General features: G+C 39.7%; 1 protein-coding gene across 1 annotated transcript in view; it reads left to right on the forward strand.

Moving 5' to 3' along the window:
- Window positions 1-19,012, forward strand: part of C2CD3 (C2 domain containing 3 centriole elongation regulator) — a 159,882-nt gene that overhangs the window by 77,744 nt on the left and 63,126 nt on the right. The window contains 8 exon segments of the mRNA XM_017885241.1: window positions 1,622-1,773; window positions 3,911-4,157; window positions 7,053-7,233; window positions 8,448-8,631; window positions 9,414-9,586; window positions 11,099-11,222; window positions 17,667-17,935; window positions 18,592-18,681. Coding sequence (XP_017740730.1) covers window positions 1,622-1,773; window positions 3,911-4,157; window positions 7,053-7,233; window positions 8,448-8,631; window positions 9,414-9,586; window positions 11,099-11,222; window positions 17,667-17,935; window positions 18,592-18,681 — 1,420 coding nt within the window.

The raw sequence follows: 19,012 nt of genomic DNA on the forward strand, positions 1-19,012 counted from the left end.
TTTTTTTTTCGAGACAGAGTCTCACTTTGTCGTCCAGGCTGGAGTATAGTGGCGCAATCTCAGCTCACTGCAAGCTCCGCCTCCCAGGTTCATGCCATTCACCTGCTTCAACCTCCCGAGTAGCTGGGACTGCACGTGCCCACCACCAAGCCCGACTAATTTTTTTTGTATTTTAGTAGAGACGGGGTTTCACCGTGTTAGCCAGGATGGTCTCGAGCTCCTGACCTCGTGATCTGCCCACCTCGGCTTCCCAAAGTGCTGGGATTACAGGTGTGAGCCACAGCACCCAGCCCCTTGACTCTTATGTAATTACTTACCAAGTCTAATAGATACTACAAACTTAATTCTCTGGAACACATCTCTTTACCTTCACTGTACTGCCACTGCTTCTATTTAAACCTTCACCCTCCTTCCACATAGCCTTCAGACTGGTCTAGCTGTTTCCCAGTTCTCTTTATGTCCTTTGCCTCCTTTATGCACCAATGAGAATGACCTTTCTAAAACACTAACCTGAACATTTTACTTCCCTTCTTAAAGCCTTTCCGTGATTCCCCATATCCTTCAAGATGGAATGTAAATCCAAGACCCTTTGGAAATTGACTGTATGTACTTCTCCAGCCTCAGCTCCTGCCACTCTTCCCTTTATACTAAATAACCCAGCTGTGCTCAACTACTTAGAGTTTCCTGAATATTCTCTTCTCCTACTTCTGTATCTTTGTATGTGCTCATTCTTCTGCCTTGAATTTCCTTTAAGCCTTCATGACACCACTTAAGCAGAGCTTTTTGTATTAGTTAACTCCTGCTCGGCCTTGAGATTTAAGGTTACTTTGTCCCAGAAGTAGTTGCCTGCAACTTCCTTACTTGGAGGTTAGGTTGCTGTTCTAGTTTTACTTTTTTTGGTTTCAAGGAACAGAAATGTGTTCAGGATACAAATACTAGGTTTGTATCCACTTTGTGTTTCTTAGGTGGATACAAAAGTAGCTCTGCTCTGTTCTTCTGGTGTCTTCCTCTCATCATCCCTTTTCTAATTTCATGCTTTTTGCCTCTCATGTTTTCTATTGGAACTACCAACTGGCCAATTCTGGAGTAATTTTATGTTGAAAATCCAGAGGAACAGTTGGCTTTGCTCTTTACTGTGACACCTGTTGGGCAGAGCTTTTGGCACTTGGTCATTTTATTAAATGCTATCCAGTCAGTGGATTGGCTGCCCTTTGATAAAATACTCAACTCTTGTCAAGTCAGTAGCATACTTCTTTCAAAAACATCTTTCTTTCAGGGGGGTTTACTAGTGGATCACTTTGCCTTAGAAAGGATTGGACAAGTTTGGCAGGCACCATGTTTGACATGTTTAACAACCTTCTCTGTGTCCTCAAAGCTCCACCTGTATGAGCTTTGTCATCAGAGAACTCACTGTTTTGTATCTGGCCTTTATGTGTTAGTCTCTAACAGCAGACTGCTACTTCTCTTGAGGATACAGAGTAAGTTTTATTTGAATGTCTTTAGCTCATAACACTGTGTGTTAACAGTAGGCTTTTTGTAAATGCTTATTGAGTGAAAGTATAAATTAATATTTGTCTTAGGTATGAGTTTTTTGTTTGCTTTGGTTGTTCCTCTCTCTTAGGTGATTCCCGTCTCTCTGTCTTCCAAATACCTGGAAAGGCTTAAGAACAATGTGATGGTAATTGAAACTTGGAATAAGGTGCGGAGCCCAGGACTGGACAAGCTGCTGGGGCTGGTGAAACTTCCCCTCCACCAGTTTTACATGTCATTCAAGTAAATAGGACCTTTTGGAGTATTCTTTATTGTGTGTCTTTAACTTTGTATGGACTGAAAAGGAATTCTTTTGATTTGCAAACATGAATAGCCCAGTAATCCCTTGAAGGACTTTTTTCAGTTTCACCACAGTTGCTGCTCTTTCTCCTATTCTAAAGCAGTATCTTACAGATACTGAGGCAGGTACTTCTATTTGCTTTTTTGTACAGATAAGTTAACAGAGACTCAGAGAAGTTAAATTACTTGTCACATATATCATAAAGTGGAGGGTTAGGACCCAAGATAGCATGGCAGTGGAGTCCACACTCTTCACCAAAAAGCTCTACTGCCAAAAGTTACCACCTCACAAAAGGTGGTTTACCGTTCTATCACAGAACTTCAGTATTGTTCACATCAGCTATTTGCAAGTTTTATATAATGAATATTATCTTTTAGACCTTCAGATTTGATTACTCCACCTCACTTTTAACACATAGGTAGGGTATTCATTAACCTGATGGTTATTTCATTCCTCAATACAAACTTGCTCTGTCGCCCAGGCTGGAGTATAGTGGCGCAGTCTTGGCCCACTGCAAGCTCCGCCTCCCGGCTTCACGCCATTCTCCTGCCTCAGCCTCTGGAGTAGCTGGGACTACAGGCGCCCGCCACTACACCCAGCTAATTTTTTGTATTTTTAGTAGAATCGGGGTTTCACCGTGTTAGCCAGGATGGTCTCGATCTCCTGACCTCGCAATCCACCCGCCTCGGCCTCCCAAAGTGCTGGGATTACAGGCATGAGCTACCGCGTCTGGCCCAAAATGTGCCTTTTTTATTTTGACTCAAGTTTCTGATTTTTATTTTAGCATTGACCTCCTTCCTAGCAGCCTTCTCATAGTTCTGTGTTTTAAATGTTGTGTTTTAAATTTTACAAAGAGCACCTTTGTGGGCATTAGCTCATTTGAACCTCACTATAACCCTATAAGGTATTATTATTATCCCTATATTACAAATGAAGAAATTTGTCCTTTAACTTGCAGAGGTCACTTAACCTCTCTGACTTTCTTTTCCTCATCTGTAAAATGAGGGTGATAGTAGATTCCCTATCTCTCTTGTGGAACAATCATGAAGATCTAGAGAGAAAATACATGGATATGCCTTCTGCGAACAGCTAAGTATTAATACTTACAACAGTAACATTGGAAATCATAGCCAGGCTGGGGAGTCCTGCTGGAATCGTGGATGCCACTGTCCACTGTAGGCTATTAGTTTTCCTTTTTTTCTTAAATTATGATGTTAGTTTGGTCTGGTGTTACCCTTCTTCCACTTCATTTCTCATTCCATTAGATCTCATTCTTTGCTGAGAGTGTGTAAAATAATAGTAGCTACCAATTACTGGGCATTTTCCTTGTACCAAGCATCATAGTTTGTATGTTATCTCAGTTTAGTCCTAACAACCACCCTTTGATGTAAGTTTTTTCATTGCGTACATTTTACAGATGACAAAACAGACTTAAAAATGTTAAATGAATTGCTTGAGTCACACAGCAAGTAAGTGGCAGAGCTAAGATTCAGCATGGCATTATAAATCATTTATCAGAGCTTGAATCCCAACTTAACCTCCTACTAGTTGTGTATCCTTAGCTAAGTTACTTAACCTCTTTAAATTTGGCTTTCTCATCCATTAATAGTGGATAATACCAACCTTTGCAGCGTTAAAAGGATTAGAAACACTATAAAATGCCTATCACATACTAAACACTCAGTAGATGGCAGATATTGGCAATATTATCCAAATCTTATCTGTCAGACACCAAAGTCCACATTCTTCCTAGTAGACCACACTTCCTCCCTATAAAATAATGCAAAGCTCCATGAGATACTGTTCAAATCACAGACACTGGACTTGGGGCCATAATGCTACAGAGACATATCAGACACATTCCCTGCCTTTAAATTGCTACATTTTGAACTTCTCTGCCTGGTAATTTTTATTTGGTGGGTTACTGACAGATGCACACATTTTTTAAAACCACTATTACTTTTCCAGTTGCAGATCTATTTTTAACAAACTGAAAAAATGAGTCAGGAAAGAAATAAAACTACTCTATGACATGATTGATGCTTGTTATTTGCTTATTCACAATTTCTCCCCCTCTAGAGATCCTAAAATTTCTCACCTGCTGCTGGATGCCCAGTACCCAGTTGTTGCTGTCGACCGCTACATGCCTGTGATTGATGTGTTTTCAGGCCACCAAAATGGGAGTCTTCGAGTCTTTTTAGCTATGGGTTCTTCAGATCAAATAATGGCACTACAAAGATTAAAGCATGAAGAAGGAACACTCCCTCCCTTCAGCCCTAGGCCAGCCCATTTCCTGGACCAGCCAACTGTAGCATCTGTTGCTATGGTAATAAATGCTATGGTTTACAAAAAGTCATTATTTCATTTTCTCTTGCATATTTTAGTGAATTTATTGCCCAAATCCTTTATTTCTATAATGAAAGGCTCAACAAAAGAACATAACATGCACTCCAGTGCTTCCTATAAATCAAAGGAATCATTGGTAGTTTTCTGTTATGGTTTAACTGGATCTCTATGTCCCTCTTAGCTCCCTGAATTTATAAAGAAAATCCAATCGAACAACCAGATCTTAATTATCTAATTTACTAGCTTTGTTGCCTTTAAAAAAAATGGGAGTGGAGAGTGATCCCAAATGTAAGCCAGCAAAATCTTACCCTGCTTATTGGCTGAGCCCATGCTGGAAAGTCATTGTGAAGTGCTTGCTTATCTACTAGTAATTTAAAAGTAATTTGTTTTTGTTTGGTGCTGTCCAGTTGAGAAAGCACATTGACATACATTCTTATGTTTATTTCCCTAACAACTACATGAAGTGGGTCATTGTTATTCTGTTTTATAGATGATGAGACAGAATCGAAGAGAGTAAGTTACTTGTCCGGGGTCACATAACTAAGAGTGAGAGAACTGGGATTCAGACACAGGTCTTCTAACTTCAAGTTCAGTCTTTATTCCACTGTATCATGTACTACTGTATCTTTGTTGTTTTTACTAGTACAGCCAAATCTCAGTATCCATACCATTTAAGTATGTTATATTCTTAAGTCTGAACCCAAATGACAAATTTAAATGTCTCTAGCAGGGAAAGAACTATTAGGAAAATAACTTTTAGCAAGTTATGGTTTATTTGTATATTATGAACTCCAAATTTTTCTTAGTTATTTGTTAGTTTTTTTTGTTTTGTTTTGAGGTGAGATCTCGCTCTGTTGCCCAGGCTGGAGTGCAATGGCGCCATCTCAGCTCACTACTACCTCCGCCTACTGGGTTCAAGGGATTCTCCCACCTTAGCCTCCCGGTAGCTGGGATTACAGGCACCCACCACTGTGCCTGGTAACTTACGTATATTTAGTAGAGATGGGGTTTCACCATATTGCCAGGCCAGGCTGGTCTTAACCTCAAGTGATCCACCCATCTCGACCTCCCACAGTGCTGGGATTACAGGCATGAACCACCACACCTGGCCAGTTATTTGTTAGATATTATTGTTTGTCAATAGATAATCATATTTTTCAATTTGAAAATTATATAAAAGCACAAATAAAGAAAAACCACATTAGTATCCCCAAGTCTGTTTAGGCATTATATGGCTGTCACCTTGCAGTGTAGACTCAGATTTTGTTAAATTCCATACTAAAGGTTAGAAAATGTTTTTCACTACGTGCGCAGAGGAAATCCTTGAAAGATTTACCTGTGGGATTAGATATCTATAAAAACAGTTGTTTTCCTCCTACACTCATGCCTCTCATCCAATTCACCATTTGCAGAAGGGAATTATCAAATTGCTATAACACTATAAGGCCAAATTAAGTAGCTGTTGTGACTCTTGAGAGATTTTTTTTCCCAATTTTGCCCCAGGGAATCAAATTGCAAGTTTTGTGTTTTCTAAGGAAAATTTTGAGAAGGTATTGCTAACATATGCTTTCAGATTTCAAAGCAGAGACTTAATACAGTCTCTGTTCTAGATTTTTTGGATTAGTAGTTAAAATGTTAAACACATATATATATATATAATCTCAACTCTTATCTGAATCCTGAATTCCCCGTTTGAATTTTCCTGAATAATTTGTTGTCTAAGATCTGCTGTATAGAATAGGGATAAAGATCACTGGCTCTGGAGTCAGACTACATTAAGTCTAAACCTGGTTCCACTGTTACTAGCTCTGCATGTTCAATCACCTAATAAAGGTGAGCTGTTTGGTATAGTGCCTGGTTCATAGTAAATCCTCAATAAATACATGATTATTTGTTGTTATTCCCTGTAGTAACAGTGTCTTCACTACCTCCCCAAGTAGTCCTTACCATTATTGGACAGTCCTGACGTTATCCCCAACTAATTTGGAAATAGTAGTTAGTACCTGTTTGCTTTTTTTTTTTTTTTTTTTTTTTTTTTTGAGACGGAGTCTCGCTCTGTCGCCCAGGCTGGCGTGCAGTGGCCAGATCTCGGCTCACTGCAAGCTCCGCCTCCCGGGTTTATGCCATTCTCCTGCCTCAGCCTCCCGAGTAGCTGGGACTACAGGCGCCCGCCACCTCGCCCGGCTAGTTTTTTGTATTTTTTTAGTAGAGACGGGGTTTCACCATGTTAGCCAGGATGGTCTCGATCTCTTGACCTCGTGATCCGCCCGTCTTGGCCTCCCAAAGTGCTGGGATTATAGGCTTGAGCCACCGCGCCCGGCCACCTGTTTGCTATTCTAAGTGGCCCAGGCTGAGGAGTCCTGCTGGAATCGTGGATGCCACTGTCTGCTGTAGGCTATTAGTTTTCCTTTTTTTCTTAAATTATGATATTAGTTTGGTCTGGTGTTACCCTTCTTCCACTTCACTTCTCATTCCATTGCTATTCTAAATGTAGAATTTATTCTAAATTTACTATTTATTATTTTTCCTATGAAGGGAATAGCCTTCTATTCTTAGTATATTAAGAGCTTTTATCAGGAACAAATGTTGAATTTTATCAAATGCATTTGTGTTAATCATTTTTGTTGTTCCTTTAATGCACTGAATTACATTTATGGATTTCCTAATATTAACCCAGTCTTATAGTCAGGAGTACATCCTGTTTAGCCTACTTACAGTGAGCAGTTGTGAGAGTTACAGTGAAAATTAAGTATCTATTTTAGTATCAACTAATTATACTTATCTCTTTATCTATACTCAGACTTCATAGAGAAGCAGGAATATTCTAAGCAAGTTGCTCTTTAAAGCTCACCGGTGTTTCTGTTTCATTTAATAGGCAGAGGACCGAGGAAATGCATTGATGGAGCACTGCTTTGAGATCCATGTAGAAATGGTTAAAGGGCTAGCCCCTCTTCAGGCAACAGTCTGGGGAGAAGCAGATTGTTATGTCCAGTACTACTTTCCAGTTCAACACTCGCAATCCAGTGTGCTGAAAGGACCGGAGTTCCTTGAAAATGGTAGGTTTAGGATATTAGGCTTTCTTATTCTTATATGGTTCTTTTATTAGATTATACCTAAGAATTCTTTTTTTTTCTGAGTGAATTTCGTGTTGTTGAATATTTCTAGTCTTACCTGGGCAGTAAAACAGGAGATAGGCCAAGTTTTTTTATTTTTTAACTATTTTTGTAGCTTTTTATTTTGATATAATTTCAAATTTACAAAACCTATAAAATAGTACAAAGAACTTTTGTATACTCTTTACCTAGATCTACCAATTATTTGCATTTTGCCCCATCTTATATCCTTTACGTGCCCACTCTTATCTATATACGTAGTGTTGATTCTCATTCCTCACAGTAGTTGTGTTCTGTAAAGCACCATGAACGCTGAATTAGGGAATACTGAACCATTGCTCCTAAAGGAAATATGTACATATACATATCTCACATAGATCATTATTTTAACTCGTAAAACAACTTCCTGGTAGACTCTGTTTGCTTTATTTTATGAAAGAAAAAATGAGTTTCACAAGCGTTAAGTGACTTGCTTGGGGCTGCCCCACTAACAAGCGCCAAGGTTGGGATTCAAACCCCATCCTACTGTCCCCAGAGTGGAAGCTTCTGCACTGCCTCTACTGTCCCCACCTTCTGGTCATCTCCAAGAAACAAGAAGTCGGACTCTCACACATTGTTCTCACCTGGGAACAAACAGGCCAGGTGACTCGAATTTTTCGCCATTCAGTGTATGTTCCAGAATGATTGCCAGAGTGCTGCCAGTGTTGATTTTGAGGTTCAAATAAGAGATTTGTATATACAGAACATACAAAGAACTCTTACAAATCAATCATTTCTTTAAAACCAATTAAAAAGTAGGCAAAGGATCTGAATAGACATTTCTCCAAAGATATACAAATGGCTAATAAGCACATGGAAGAATACTGAGCATCATTACTTATTTGGGAAATGCAAATCAATACTACTGAGATACCATTCCATACTCGCTAAGGTGACTATAATTAAAAAAAAAAAAAACTTAACAAGTGTCAGCACTTGAATGGCAATATATGAATTGTCCACTAGCAAGGGATCTTTTTCTTCTATATTATCATGGGATCTTAGGGAACCATAGCTACTAGGGAATTACTGAGTAATATTCACTGGAAGAACATGAAAGAAGAAAAAAGCACTAAGTCATATGTTGGATTATTTTGAAATGCTTTTCTTTTCGAAAGGAATTACTCTGAAGCCCTTCAGAACTGCAACCACACTCTGTGTTCCGGATCCCATCTTTAATAGTGAACACCATCACTCTCTCCTGTTGCCAGCTGAAATTCCAGTGCAAAGGCTCCTACTAAGTGCCTTCTCTGCACAGGGCCTCGTGCCTGGAGGTGGAGTCCAGTTTGAAATCTGGTGCAGGTACAGTGTGGAGACCCGAGTCCTATGCCTAGGAAGGAAGTGCACAATCATAAAGCATCCTATTCCTAACCAGCCTAGGTTGAATTATTGTAAGAAAGCTAAGCAGCCCCTTCTGCCCTGTTTTATATTATTTGGATTTGACAGTGACTCTTGTCCAGTTTTTACTGAAATCTGTTATTAGGATCTTGTGAGCCATTGTATCTCATATTTCTAATCACTACTTACATTCGAAGTGAAAGTCTTGTTCATTTTACCTCCTATTATGTATTAAACATATCAATCACCTTTTTTGTGCTTCTGTTACTGCCTTATTTAGTTCAGGCCCTTTTCGTATCTTGCCTAAAAGAATGGATTGTTTTGACATGAGAAGGAAATAGAGTAGGTACTGACAGATCCTCATTACCCTGCTAAATTAGAGGGTCCTCAGCATGAAGATGAGAGTAAGCCATGAAAGACATTGGGCCTACTCCACTTTGAACCACTTTTGCTGCTGCAAGATGGAAACTTTCAGGACTGGCCACCTCCGACAGGTTCAAGGCATGTACAGTTACCTCACAGAAAGCTTGTGGGAAGCTGGGCTTTGTCCTGAACTCAGGGTATAATTTATGGAGTTCCTCCTCCACATAATGAGTGGTAAATTTAGCCAGATACCATAGCTGCGTACTACCAACACAGAACAAGCAGGCACCAAAAATAACCAGGTAGTGAAGGCTGATCTCTGGGGCACACTGAATAATTTATCACCTAATTCTTCTGACAACTTGTGTTTTTGTGGTTTACAGATACTATTATCCTAATGTGAGAGACCAGGTGGTCGCCAAAGGAACCTTGCCATTATCAAGGATCTGTGCTATGGTAACCACCCAGCATCGTGAGGATGTGGGAATACAGACCTTTAATCTCCCTTTAACCCCCAGGATTGAGAACAGGAAAGAATTGAGGAACCAGTCATCAGGTAATTGAAAACAAGTTTGTCTTTTTCTTTCAAAATCAGTATACATAAAAATATATAAAATAGCCAGGCGCGGTGGCTCACACCTGTAATCCCAGCACTTTGGGAGGCCAAGATGGGCAGATCACCTGAGGTCTAGAGTTCAAGACCAGCCTGACCAACATGGAGAAACCCCGTCTCTACTAAAAATACAAAAAAATTAGCCAGGCATGGTGGCCCATACTTGTAATCCCAACTACTCAGGAGGCTGAGACAGGAGAATCGCTTGAACGCTAGGGAGCCAGAAGGTTGGCGGTTGCGCAAGGAATCAAGCCATCTGTACATGCCAGCCTTGGGGCAGACAAACGCGTAAACTCTGTGTCTCAAAAAAAAAAAAAGAGTATACTATAGTACGTATATATTATTTATATATATATACACACACATACACACACACACACACAAAATATACAGTATACATAAAAATCCCTTTTCTCTCTAAATTAGTGATTCTGCACATTTTGAGGTATTTGCCCTTTTGAGGATCTGATGAAAACTGTAAGACACCTTCTCTTGGAAAAAATGAGTACAGAATATACACTGCCAATTTTGTATACAATTCTGGAAAACTCATAGCTCCATGGAGTCTATATAAATGTTGCTTGTCTCATTTCACCAAGCATTTTATAAGCCCTCAAGCCATAAATTCTAAGCATTATATGGTACACTCAGAGAATTGTTATTCCAAGCCAACATGAGCAAATGGGGGATTGGTAGAAGATAGTTAGCATGAACCAGGAATTCACTGTAAGGGAGGAGAAGGCTAGGGTTTAAAGTTGGGAGGGATGAATTCAAATTTGGAGATTTGAATGATATTACATCCTAATGACTCCAGCAGAATGGTGTGCCCTCCAAATTTATCATCAGGTAATGAAGTTTAGCCTCCTAAATCAAGTTGCTGTACATGCTTGCTAAAGAGTATCTGCCAAAACAAGTTTTATGCCACCATGATTAAGATTGAGTTGTTCCTCCTAACGCTCCCTGATCAGCGTGTTCTGTTATTCCATAAAGCTCTCCCTGAAATGTAACAGTAGGATGATAGAGTTTTTATAAAAAGGTAGCACGAGAAGATATTTCAGGTGGTGATGGTAGGAGGGTGATAAAAGTATGTGAGGTATGGAAACCTTTTGAAAGTTTAAAAAGAAAATGGCTAGAGCCCATCTCAATTCTATAAACATAATTGGGGGTAAAAAAATATCTGGAGTTAAGTTCTGCCTTCAGTAGTTGTGTAATCTCGGCAAGGAATTAAATCTCTGAACCATAATTTCTTGAATGTAAAGTGAATTAGTAACCTGTTAAGCCTTTATTAACCCTAAAGAATAACAATATGATTACGACAAGGACAGATTCTCTCATTGCGCTTATTGTTCATTGTAGTGTTTAATCCTCTTCCATCCTTCCTGACCACAGCTTTATGGTTTGGTGGAACAGAGATTCTTCTGACCAGCCTTCTTTCCTTGTGTCCTCATTCTTCAGGTTTATTGGATGTGGGCCTAAGGTACAGGTGTAGTCCAAGAACAGCAGAGGGAGTTCTTGCTGCCCGAACTGTTTCCATCTCAGTCCAGATTATCAGAGCCTGTGGTCTGCAAGCAGCAGCCAAGTAAGTCCACCTGAGACAAGCAATTCTCAAGCCTTTTACACTGCAATCATTGTAAAATAATGCTCAGATATGCAAAACTTTCTTAGGTATAATTTCCAGTTCACTAACCACAACTCCTCTTTTTCCGTTAAGAAAGCATTTCATGGGGAAAGGATTCCCTATTTAATAAATGGTGCTGGGAAAATTGGCTAGCCATTAAGTAGAAAAGCTGAAACTGGATCCTTTCCTTACTCCTTAATACGAAAATTAATTTGCAGATGGATTACAGGAACTTTAAATGTTAAGACCTTAATACCATTTAAAAAAAAACCCTAGAAGAAACCTAGGTAGGTACATTCAGGACATAAGGCAATGGGCAAGGACTTCATGTCTAAAACACCCAAAAAGCAAAAACGGGCGCAAAAAGCCAATGGAAAAACAAATGGGATCTCATTTTAAAAAGAGCTTCTGCAAACCGCAAAAGAAAAACTACCATCAGACGGGTGAACAGGGCAACCTAACAAGAGATGGAGAAATTTTTGCCCAATCTACTCATCTGACAAAGGGCTTAATATCCAGATCTACAAAGAGCTCAAAAACAAAAAATTAACAAGAAAAAAAAAACAAAACAACCTCATCAAAAAAAGTGCGCGCGAAAGGATATGGAACAGATATTTCTCCAAAAAGAAAACAATTTTTTCATACAAAGCCAAACAGACACATGGAAAAAAATATGCCTTCAATCATCACTTTCGCCCATCAGAAGAAATGCAAATTCAAAAAACCCAACAAATGAGATACCATCTCACACCAGTTAGAATGGCAATCATTAAAAGTTCAGGAAAAAACAACAGGCTTGCTGGCAGAGGAGCTGGAAGAATAGGGACCCAACTTTTACACTGTTGGTGGCGATTTGCTAAACTTAGTTCCAAAAAAAACCATTATGGAAAACCAGCTATGGCAATTTTCCTCAAGGATCTAGAAACTAGATGCTTACATATGACCCAAGGCCATCCCACTAACTGGCGTTATATACCCAAAAAGGATTATTAAAATCATTTGCTTGCTATAAAGACACCATGCACATGTATGTTTATTGTGCGCACTATTTTCAACCAATTAGCAAAAGACTTGCGAATCCGAACCCAAATGGTCCATTCAGTGAACAGACTGCGATTTAAGAAAATGTTGCGCAACATATACACCATGGGAATACTATGCCAGCCATAAAAAAAAGCGAATGGTTTTGCATCCTTGTTAGGGAACCATGGATGCAGCTGGAAACATCATTCTTAGCCAAAAACTATTCAAACAAGAACAGAAAAAACCCAAAACACTGCATTGTTCTCACTCATAGGTGCGGAAAAACTGAACAATGAGCATTCACTTTGGGACTCGCGGAAGGGGAACATCACACAACCAGGGCGCCTATCATGGGGGAGGGGGGAGGGGGAGGCGATTGCCCATTGCGCGAGTTATACCTTGATATAAATGCACGGAATTGATGGGGTTGCTAACGAGCTGGATGGTTGCCCAGCAACACCAACATGGCAACGAAAGGGGTATACGGTATGCTAAAAAAACAAAACCTGCACGTTATACCACATGCTTAAAGTATAATAATAATAATAAAAAAAAAAGAGCATTTCAGCATATAAGTGAGTAAATCACTTGCAAACATTGCTCTTTTAACTGTTATTAGCAACTTAGTTCCTTGACCTTGCCCAACAGTTTTATCCTGTGCCTTTCTTAACAACTTAGTCTTATGGCCATACCCTACACCATCAAACCATGCCATACCCAATCACTGCAACTCCTATATAATCTCACTTCATTCCTTTCAGTTTCTGAGTACTACCTCCTATTTTTCCAGCTTGTACCCCTTTAGTCTGTTCTGAACATAGTAGCCAGTGAACTTATGAACACCTAAATCTAGCTTTGTTGCCCAGGCTAGAGTGCAGTGACGGGATCCTCATTACTGTGTTGACCAGGCTGGTCTCGAACTCCTGACCTCAAGTGATCCGCCCGCCTTAGCCTCCCAATAGTGCTGGGATCACAGGCGTGAGCCACTGCGCCTGGCCTATGTTTGATCTTACTCATAGTAAAAGCCAGAGCCCTTAAAATGGCTATGAGACCCCATATGATCAAAACTGTGCCCCTGCCCCCAACTATCTTTGTGATCTCATCTCCTGCTAGTCTCCCCTCTGCTTACTCCACTCCAGCCATGACTCCCTTGTTGCTTCTGAACACACCAAGCATATTTTCCCCTCAGGGCCTTTGTCTTGCTGTTTTCTCTGCCTGGAACACTATTTCTGTAGAAAAACAGCACGGCCCTCACCCTTACCTCCTTCAGGTCTTCACTCATACTTCTCTCTGCCTTGAATATTCTTCCTTTTGTCTACTTAACAAACTCCTATTTTCCTTCAAGACTTTGCAACATCTTTACAGTCTTCCTTTATATCTTTGTACGTGTAGGCAGAGTTGGTGGTTTTTGCTTTGTTAACACCTTGGTTGTAACACATATTCTGTCTCAATTATTGGCATACATGCATTTTTCTCCCACTAGACTGTGAGTTCCTCTAGTCAGAGACGCTGCCTAAGCTCCCCTCCATCCTTCTAACCTCCTAGCATAATTCTAGCATATAACAGGCACCCAGTAAGAAAGATAACTAGATCAGGCTCCTGCTTCAGACTGACACCCTTTGAACAAAGAAACAGACAAGTGCTCCCTAACTTTTTCCCGGTTGTAACCAAGGGTCAAACTGTTCACTTGTAACTTTATGGCCTCCAAATAAGAAATTGCATTACTGTTTTAGATCTGATGCTGAAGAGCTAAGATACTCAGCGTAGTTAATACTGTTCCTCACTAAATTCTCCACATAGACTTTTTCAGTTGCTGCCCGAGAACATCTTAGTGTTAGTGAAGGTGATATAAAGACAGGTTGGTTTTAGGTTTTGTTTTTATGTTTGTTTTGGGTTTTGGTGTGTTTTTTGTTTGTTTGTTTGTTTAATTTCAGCTTTTTATTTTAGATACAGGGGTACATGTGCAGGTTTGTTATATGGGTATATTGCATGATGCTAAGGTTTGGGGTACAGATCCCATCACTGAGACAGTAAAGCAGTTTTATAATTATGCCACGTCCTTACATTAAAACTTGATGATTTCCCATTGTTGATAGCAGTGATCTTATAATTTTAATTATGCATTCCTATTAATAAAAAAGTAGCATACCCTTTAAATATGTACATATTTATTCATGTATAAATCATCTTCATGTACTGCTATACTCATATACAAAATACCTTCTAAGATATACCATGGAATAGAAAAACTTTAATATATGAGATCACCAATATAGTTTATCCTGTGAACCTCCTAGGTTGTATACAGCCTTCTTTAGGGGTCATTGGTCCATATAATAAGGTCCAACTTCCTTAGCTTGGCCTTCAAGCCCCTTCAAAATAAATCTGAGTCTTAAAAGAAGAATAGTAGTTATCAAGATACCCAAAGGGAGTGAAAGTTATTTTGGTGAAAAAGAAGAACATGTGCAAAGGCAGGGAGGCATGAAACTTGTGTATTTGGAGTACCTCCTGAGTCTCAGATCCAGCTAACATCAGAATTCTTCAATACGGCATTAAATTAACTAGTATTTAATTGGCAGAGAAGGACTCAGAATTTAGATACTCAGTAGATCTCAGAGAGGGCAGATAACAGGTCAGAAACTCAGTAGTTGCTCTGTCTGAGGACTCATGAGGAAAGTCAGATTGGATGGCAGACGGTTCATTCTAAATCTCCCATTTGGTCTGTGTCATATATTCAAGGAGGGAGAGCAAGAAGTCAGGCCAGTTCTGATACAACACTCTTCTGGTAGGTTGGGAGAGGTTCACAGGATGTGAGACAATGCATGGTATAATGGAAACAGAACTGTTCTACAAATCAGACACTGTGGCTTCTAGTCTCATCCCCATCTCCTACTAGCTGTGTATGATCTTGGGCTGATTTCTTTACTTCCCTGAGCTTCGGTTTCTTCATCTGAAATGGAAATTTTAAATTCCTACCCTGATTTTATAAGGATCAGTGTAAAAATTAACAAATATGAAGTCATTTTAAAAACTACAAACTATTGTACAAATATACAGATTTTTCTGATTACTTCCACTTGTATAGATAATTGTGACCTTTATTTGCCAGTAAAATCAGGGAAGTAAGTTTTGCATTGACACTTACTGAAAAGAATTCTTGGTGTTCTAAACTTACCCCTCTTTTGAATCCTTACACTGGCATCTAGATAGCAGGTGCTGTAAATTAGTCTTCTCTCCTCAAGAAACACCAGCCTCCATCTTACCTGCCAGTGGTCTTCCTGAAAATACATTGTTGGTGCCTATGTAAAGTAGGCACTTCTTACTGACTTGCATTCTTCTAACTCACCTGATCTTTAACTCAGAGTGAATAGAAACTTTCTTGGACATAACCAGTAGTCTTTAAATGCCACGAAGCTAAGGAATTGAAGCTACTTCACTACTGTATATCCAGCTGAGCCCAAGGCATGACACACAGAGCAGATACCCAGCAAATAACAACTGAATGAGTGAATTCAAACCAGCTTGGGGCCCAAGCCTTTCTGCCATCTCACTGCCATCTCTGAAAGTTCCCTATTAAGGGTCCTTCACTGTCCATAGGCAAGTTCTCTCCTTTGTATATATTATCTAATGTTATCTTTACAACACCCTATGAGTATTTTATCCTCATTTTTTTTGAGACGGAGTTTCGCTCTTGTCACCCAGGCTGGAGTGCAGTGGTGCAATCTCGGCTCACTGCAACCTCCACCACCTAGGTTTAAGCGATTCTCCTGCCTCAGCCTCTGAGTAGCTGGGTTAACAGGTGCCCGCCACCACGCCCAGCTAATTTTTTGTATTTTTAGTAGAGATGGCGTTTTGCCATGTTGGGCAGGCTGGTCTTGAACTCCTGACCTCAGGCGATCCGCCCACCTCAACCTCCCAAAGTGCTGGGATTACAGGCATGAGCCACCGCACCCAGTCTATCCTAATTTTTTAAGCTACTGCTAGCATTCAATTTATTTTCATCCCATTTTTCCTAGGCATATACTTCATGGTATGCTATTGTATGGATACACATTAATCTTCTGTTAATGATAAATCATCTATTAATGATCATTAATGATAATGAAAAGGAAAAAGTATTTCTTTTTTTCTTAGAAATGAAATTGCAGTAAGCATCCAAATATATAATATGCATCTTTCATATTTATATACTATCCTTATATTAACCTCATCTTAGTGAAGAGGAAACTGAGACTTAAAGGAGGTTGAATAACTTATTGAGAGTCACACGGTGAGTAAATGGTGGACCCAGGCTTCAAACCCAGATCTGTATAACTCCAAATTACTACTCTCTACTGGTATATATGAAGTACAGTAAAGTTTTAACAGGAAGGAACCCATAAGTCTACTTTAGGGATATCAAGAAATGCTACAAAAATAGGTGACTTTTTTGCCTAGATGTCAACTTTATCCCCTTGGGGAGTTTAGGGAAAGGGAGTTTGTCCCACACTGTAGCTACACACAAATGACTTGACTGCTCTTTATGAGTGTCATTTAAAGGCATGTAGATTCCATTTGTACATCATGGAACATCTGTGCTGAGAAAGAGAAAAGCAGCCCCACACTTCTGGGAATTGGGCCGACATTCACAGGTAGACTTTGGTGTTTTCTTGTTGAGCATGAATAATCTTACAGAACATCAGCATCAGATAAGATCACTGTATTACTATGATGAAGTGAGACAAAAACAAGACAGTTCCATCATCATGTCTAAGCACAGACCAAAACAAGGTCACTTATGCAAACCATAGAAACACCCAACATCCTCCTGTCTGGCTAAAATGAGTGACAGTTGCTGCTTCACCAGTTATAACTTTAGCCTTACTCTAGTATTCCCTCCGTCTAGATAAGATTCTTTAAGAAAATCAATCCAGAGCAAAGCCCTGCTCCTTTAAGCCCTCAACCAAATCAGCTAACACAAGCCCAATGCTGATAAGCCCTTTCTGATAACTTGTCACTGAGATGTACTGTGGTTCCCCATGGTATGTATTTTCCTTAATTGCAATGAGCAGTAAACCCAGCTTGTCCAACTAGAGTTGGTTCCTGTGGTCCTTGACTTAAGGGCATTGACAGGACAGTGGGTCGCCCTCAGGGTCACTCTGATGGGCAGATGTTATCCCCCTCCACCCCCATATACATATGCCATGATATCTAGATTACTAAGAAAGCCCATTGTGGCACTGCCAAAAGCCTAGATCGCATATAGAAAGAAAAAAAAAAAAGAAAGCATATAGTTGGTTTTATTCTTGGTGGTCTCATAGAAGTAATGTTATTTTCTAGGCAATCAAGCTGATTTCTAATATTACCATGGTATCTTCTCATTTCCACCCCTCTCCTCTACAGGGCTTTGGCTGAACAGGAACCCGCTTTACAGTTTAGTGCCACAGTTGGGGTCAATGCCTCTGTCACCACTCATCTCTCCTTCCTGCCCCAGGGAGAACAGCGCCGAACTCACCCTGTGGCCTGTTCCTTCTGCCCTGAGTTTTCCCATCACGTTGAGTTCACGTGTAACTTGGTAACTCAGCGCTGTAGTGGAGAGGCCTGTTTCCTAGCAGAGTTGTTGGAGTTTGCAGAAGTTATTTTTGCTGTCTATCATGAAAATACCAAGTCAGGTGAGCACCATATGACTTGTCACAATCAAAATTAAAAGAGGCTACATTTTTAATGGTGTAGCCCTTCCTAGGAGATACATACTGAAGTATTTAGAGATGAGGAGTCATAATCTCTACAACTTATTTCTGAAAGATACAGCAAAAAATAAGGATATGTACTAAGTATGTAAGAGAAAGATAGTGTAGAGAGAAATAAAGCAAATGTGTCAGTGTTAATGGGTGTATCCAGATGAATGGTGTGTAGGAGTTCATTATTGTGTTTTTGCAACTTTTCTATATTCCTGAATTTTTTTCAAAACATTTAATTTAAAAAATGAGCTGGGCACAGTAGCCTACACCTGTACTCCCAGCATTTTGGGAGGCTGAAGCAGAGGATCAATTGAGCCCAAGAGTTCAAGGGTGCAGTGAGTTATGATTGCACCACTGCATTCCAGCCTGCACGAGAGAGTGAGACCCTGCCAAAAAAAAAAAAAAAAAAAAAAAAACAGGCCATTCAGGCTTTGATTGGGGCATGAGCAAGAGCAAGATAATCTCTAATGTATTTTACAAACCTAAGATTTAGTGCATGTAAGGGGAGGGTTGTGTGGATATACTGTAAACAAGCTCCTTGATGAGTAGACCATCAAATAATTTTTCTTTTTTGCTTGATTTAACAGCCAGTGATATAATCAGTATTGAGTCATGCAAAGAGTATCTGCTTGGAGTAGTAAAAGTTCCAACAAAAGAGCTGCTGATCAAGAGATCTGGTAAGGATCCCAGATTATCACTTTCTGATGCCACCCTTTCCCTTTCACTTCCCTACAAGAGGTCATCTCTGTCTCTCTTGTAAGATATTCAAAAGAAAACACAAACCCTTAACACACACTTCTGAACTTTCTCCAATACCTCAAATGTTTTCTGAAAACTTTTTTTTAGTTTAAAGATCTTAATTTATTTTATTTGCAATCTGGAATACTTCATTTCATAAAATGAAATGTGTTCCAATGTTCCAATGAGCTGAACAGAAGAAGTTGGTTTTATAGTTGGAGAAAGCCTGAAGAAAGGATAAACACAGGCTGGGCGCGGTGGCTCACGCCT

The sequence above is a fragment of the Rhinopithecus bieti genome, unplaced genomic scaffold (genome assembly GCF_001698545.2).
Source record: "Rhinopithecus bieti isolate Rb0 unplaced genomic scaffold, ASM169854v2 scaffold_14549, whole genome shotgun sequence".
Lineage (NCBI taxonomy): Eukaryota > Metazoa > Chordata > Mammalia > Primates > Cercopithecidae > Rhinopithecus > Rhinopithecus bieti.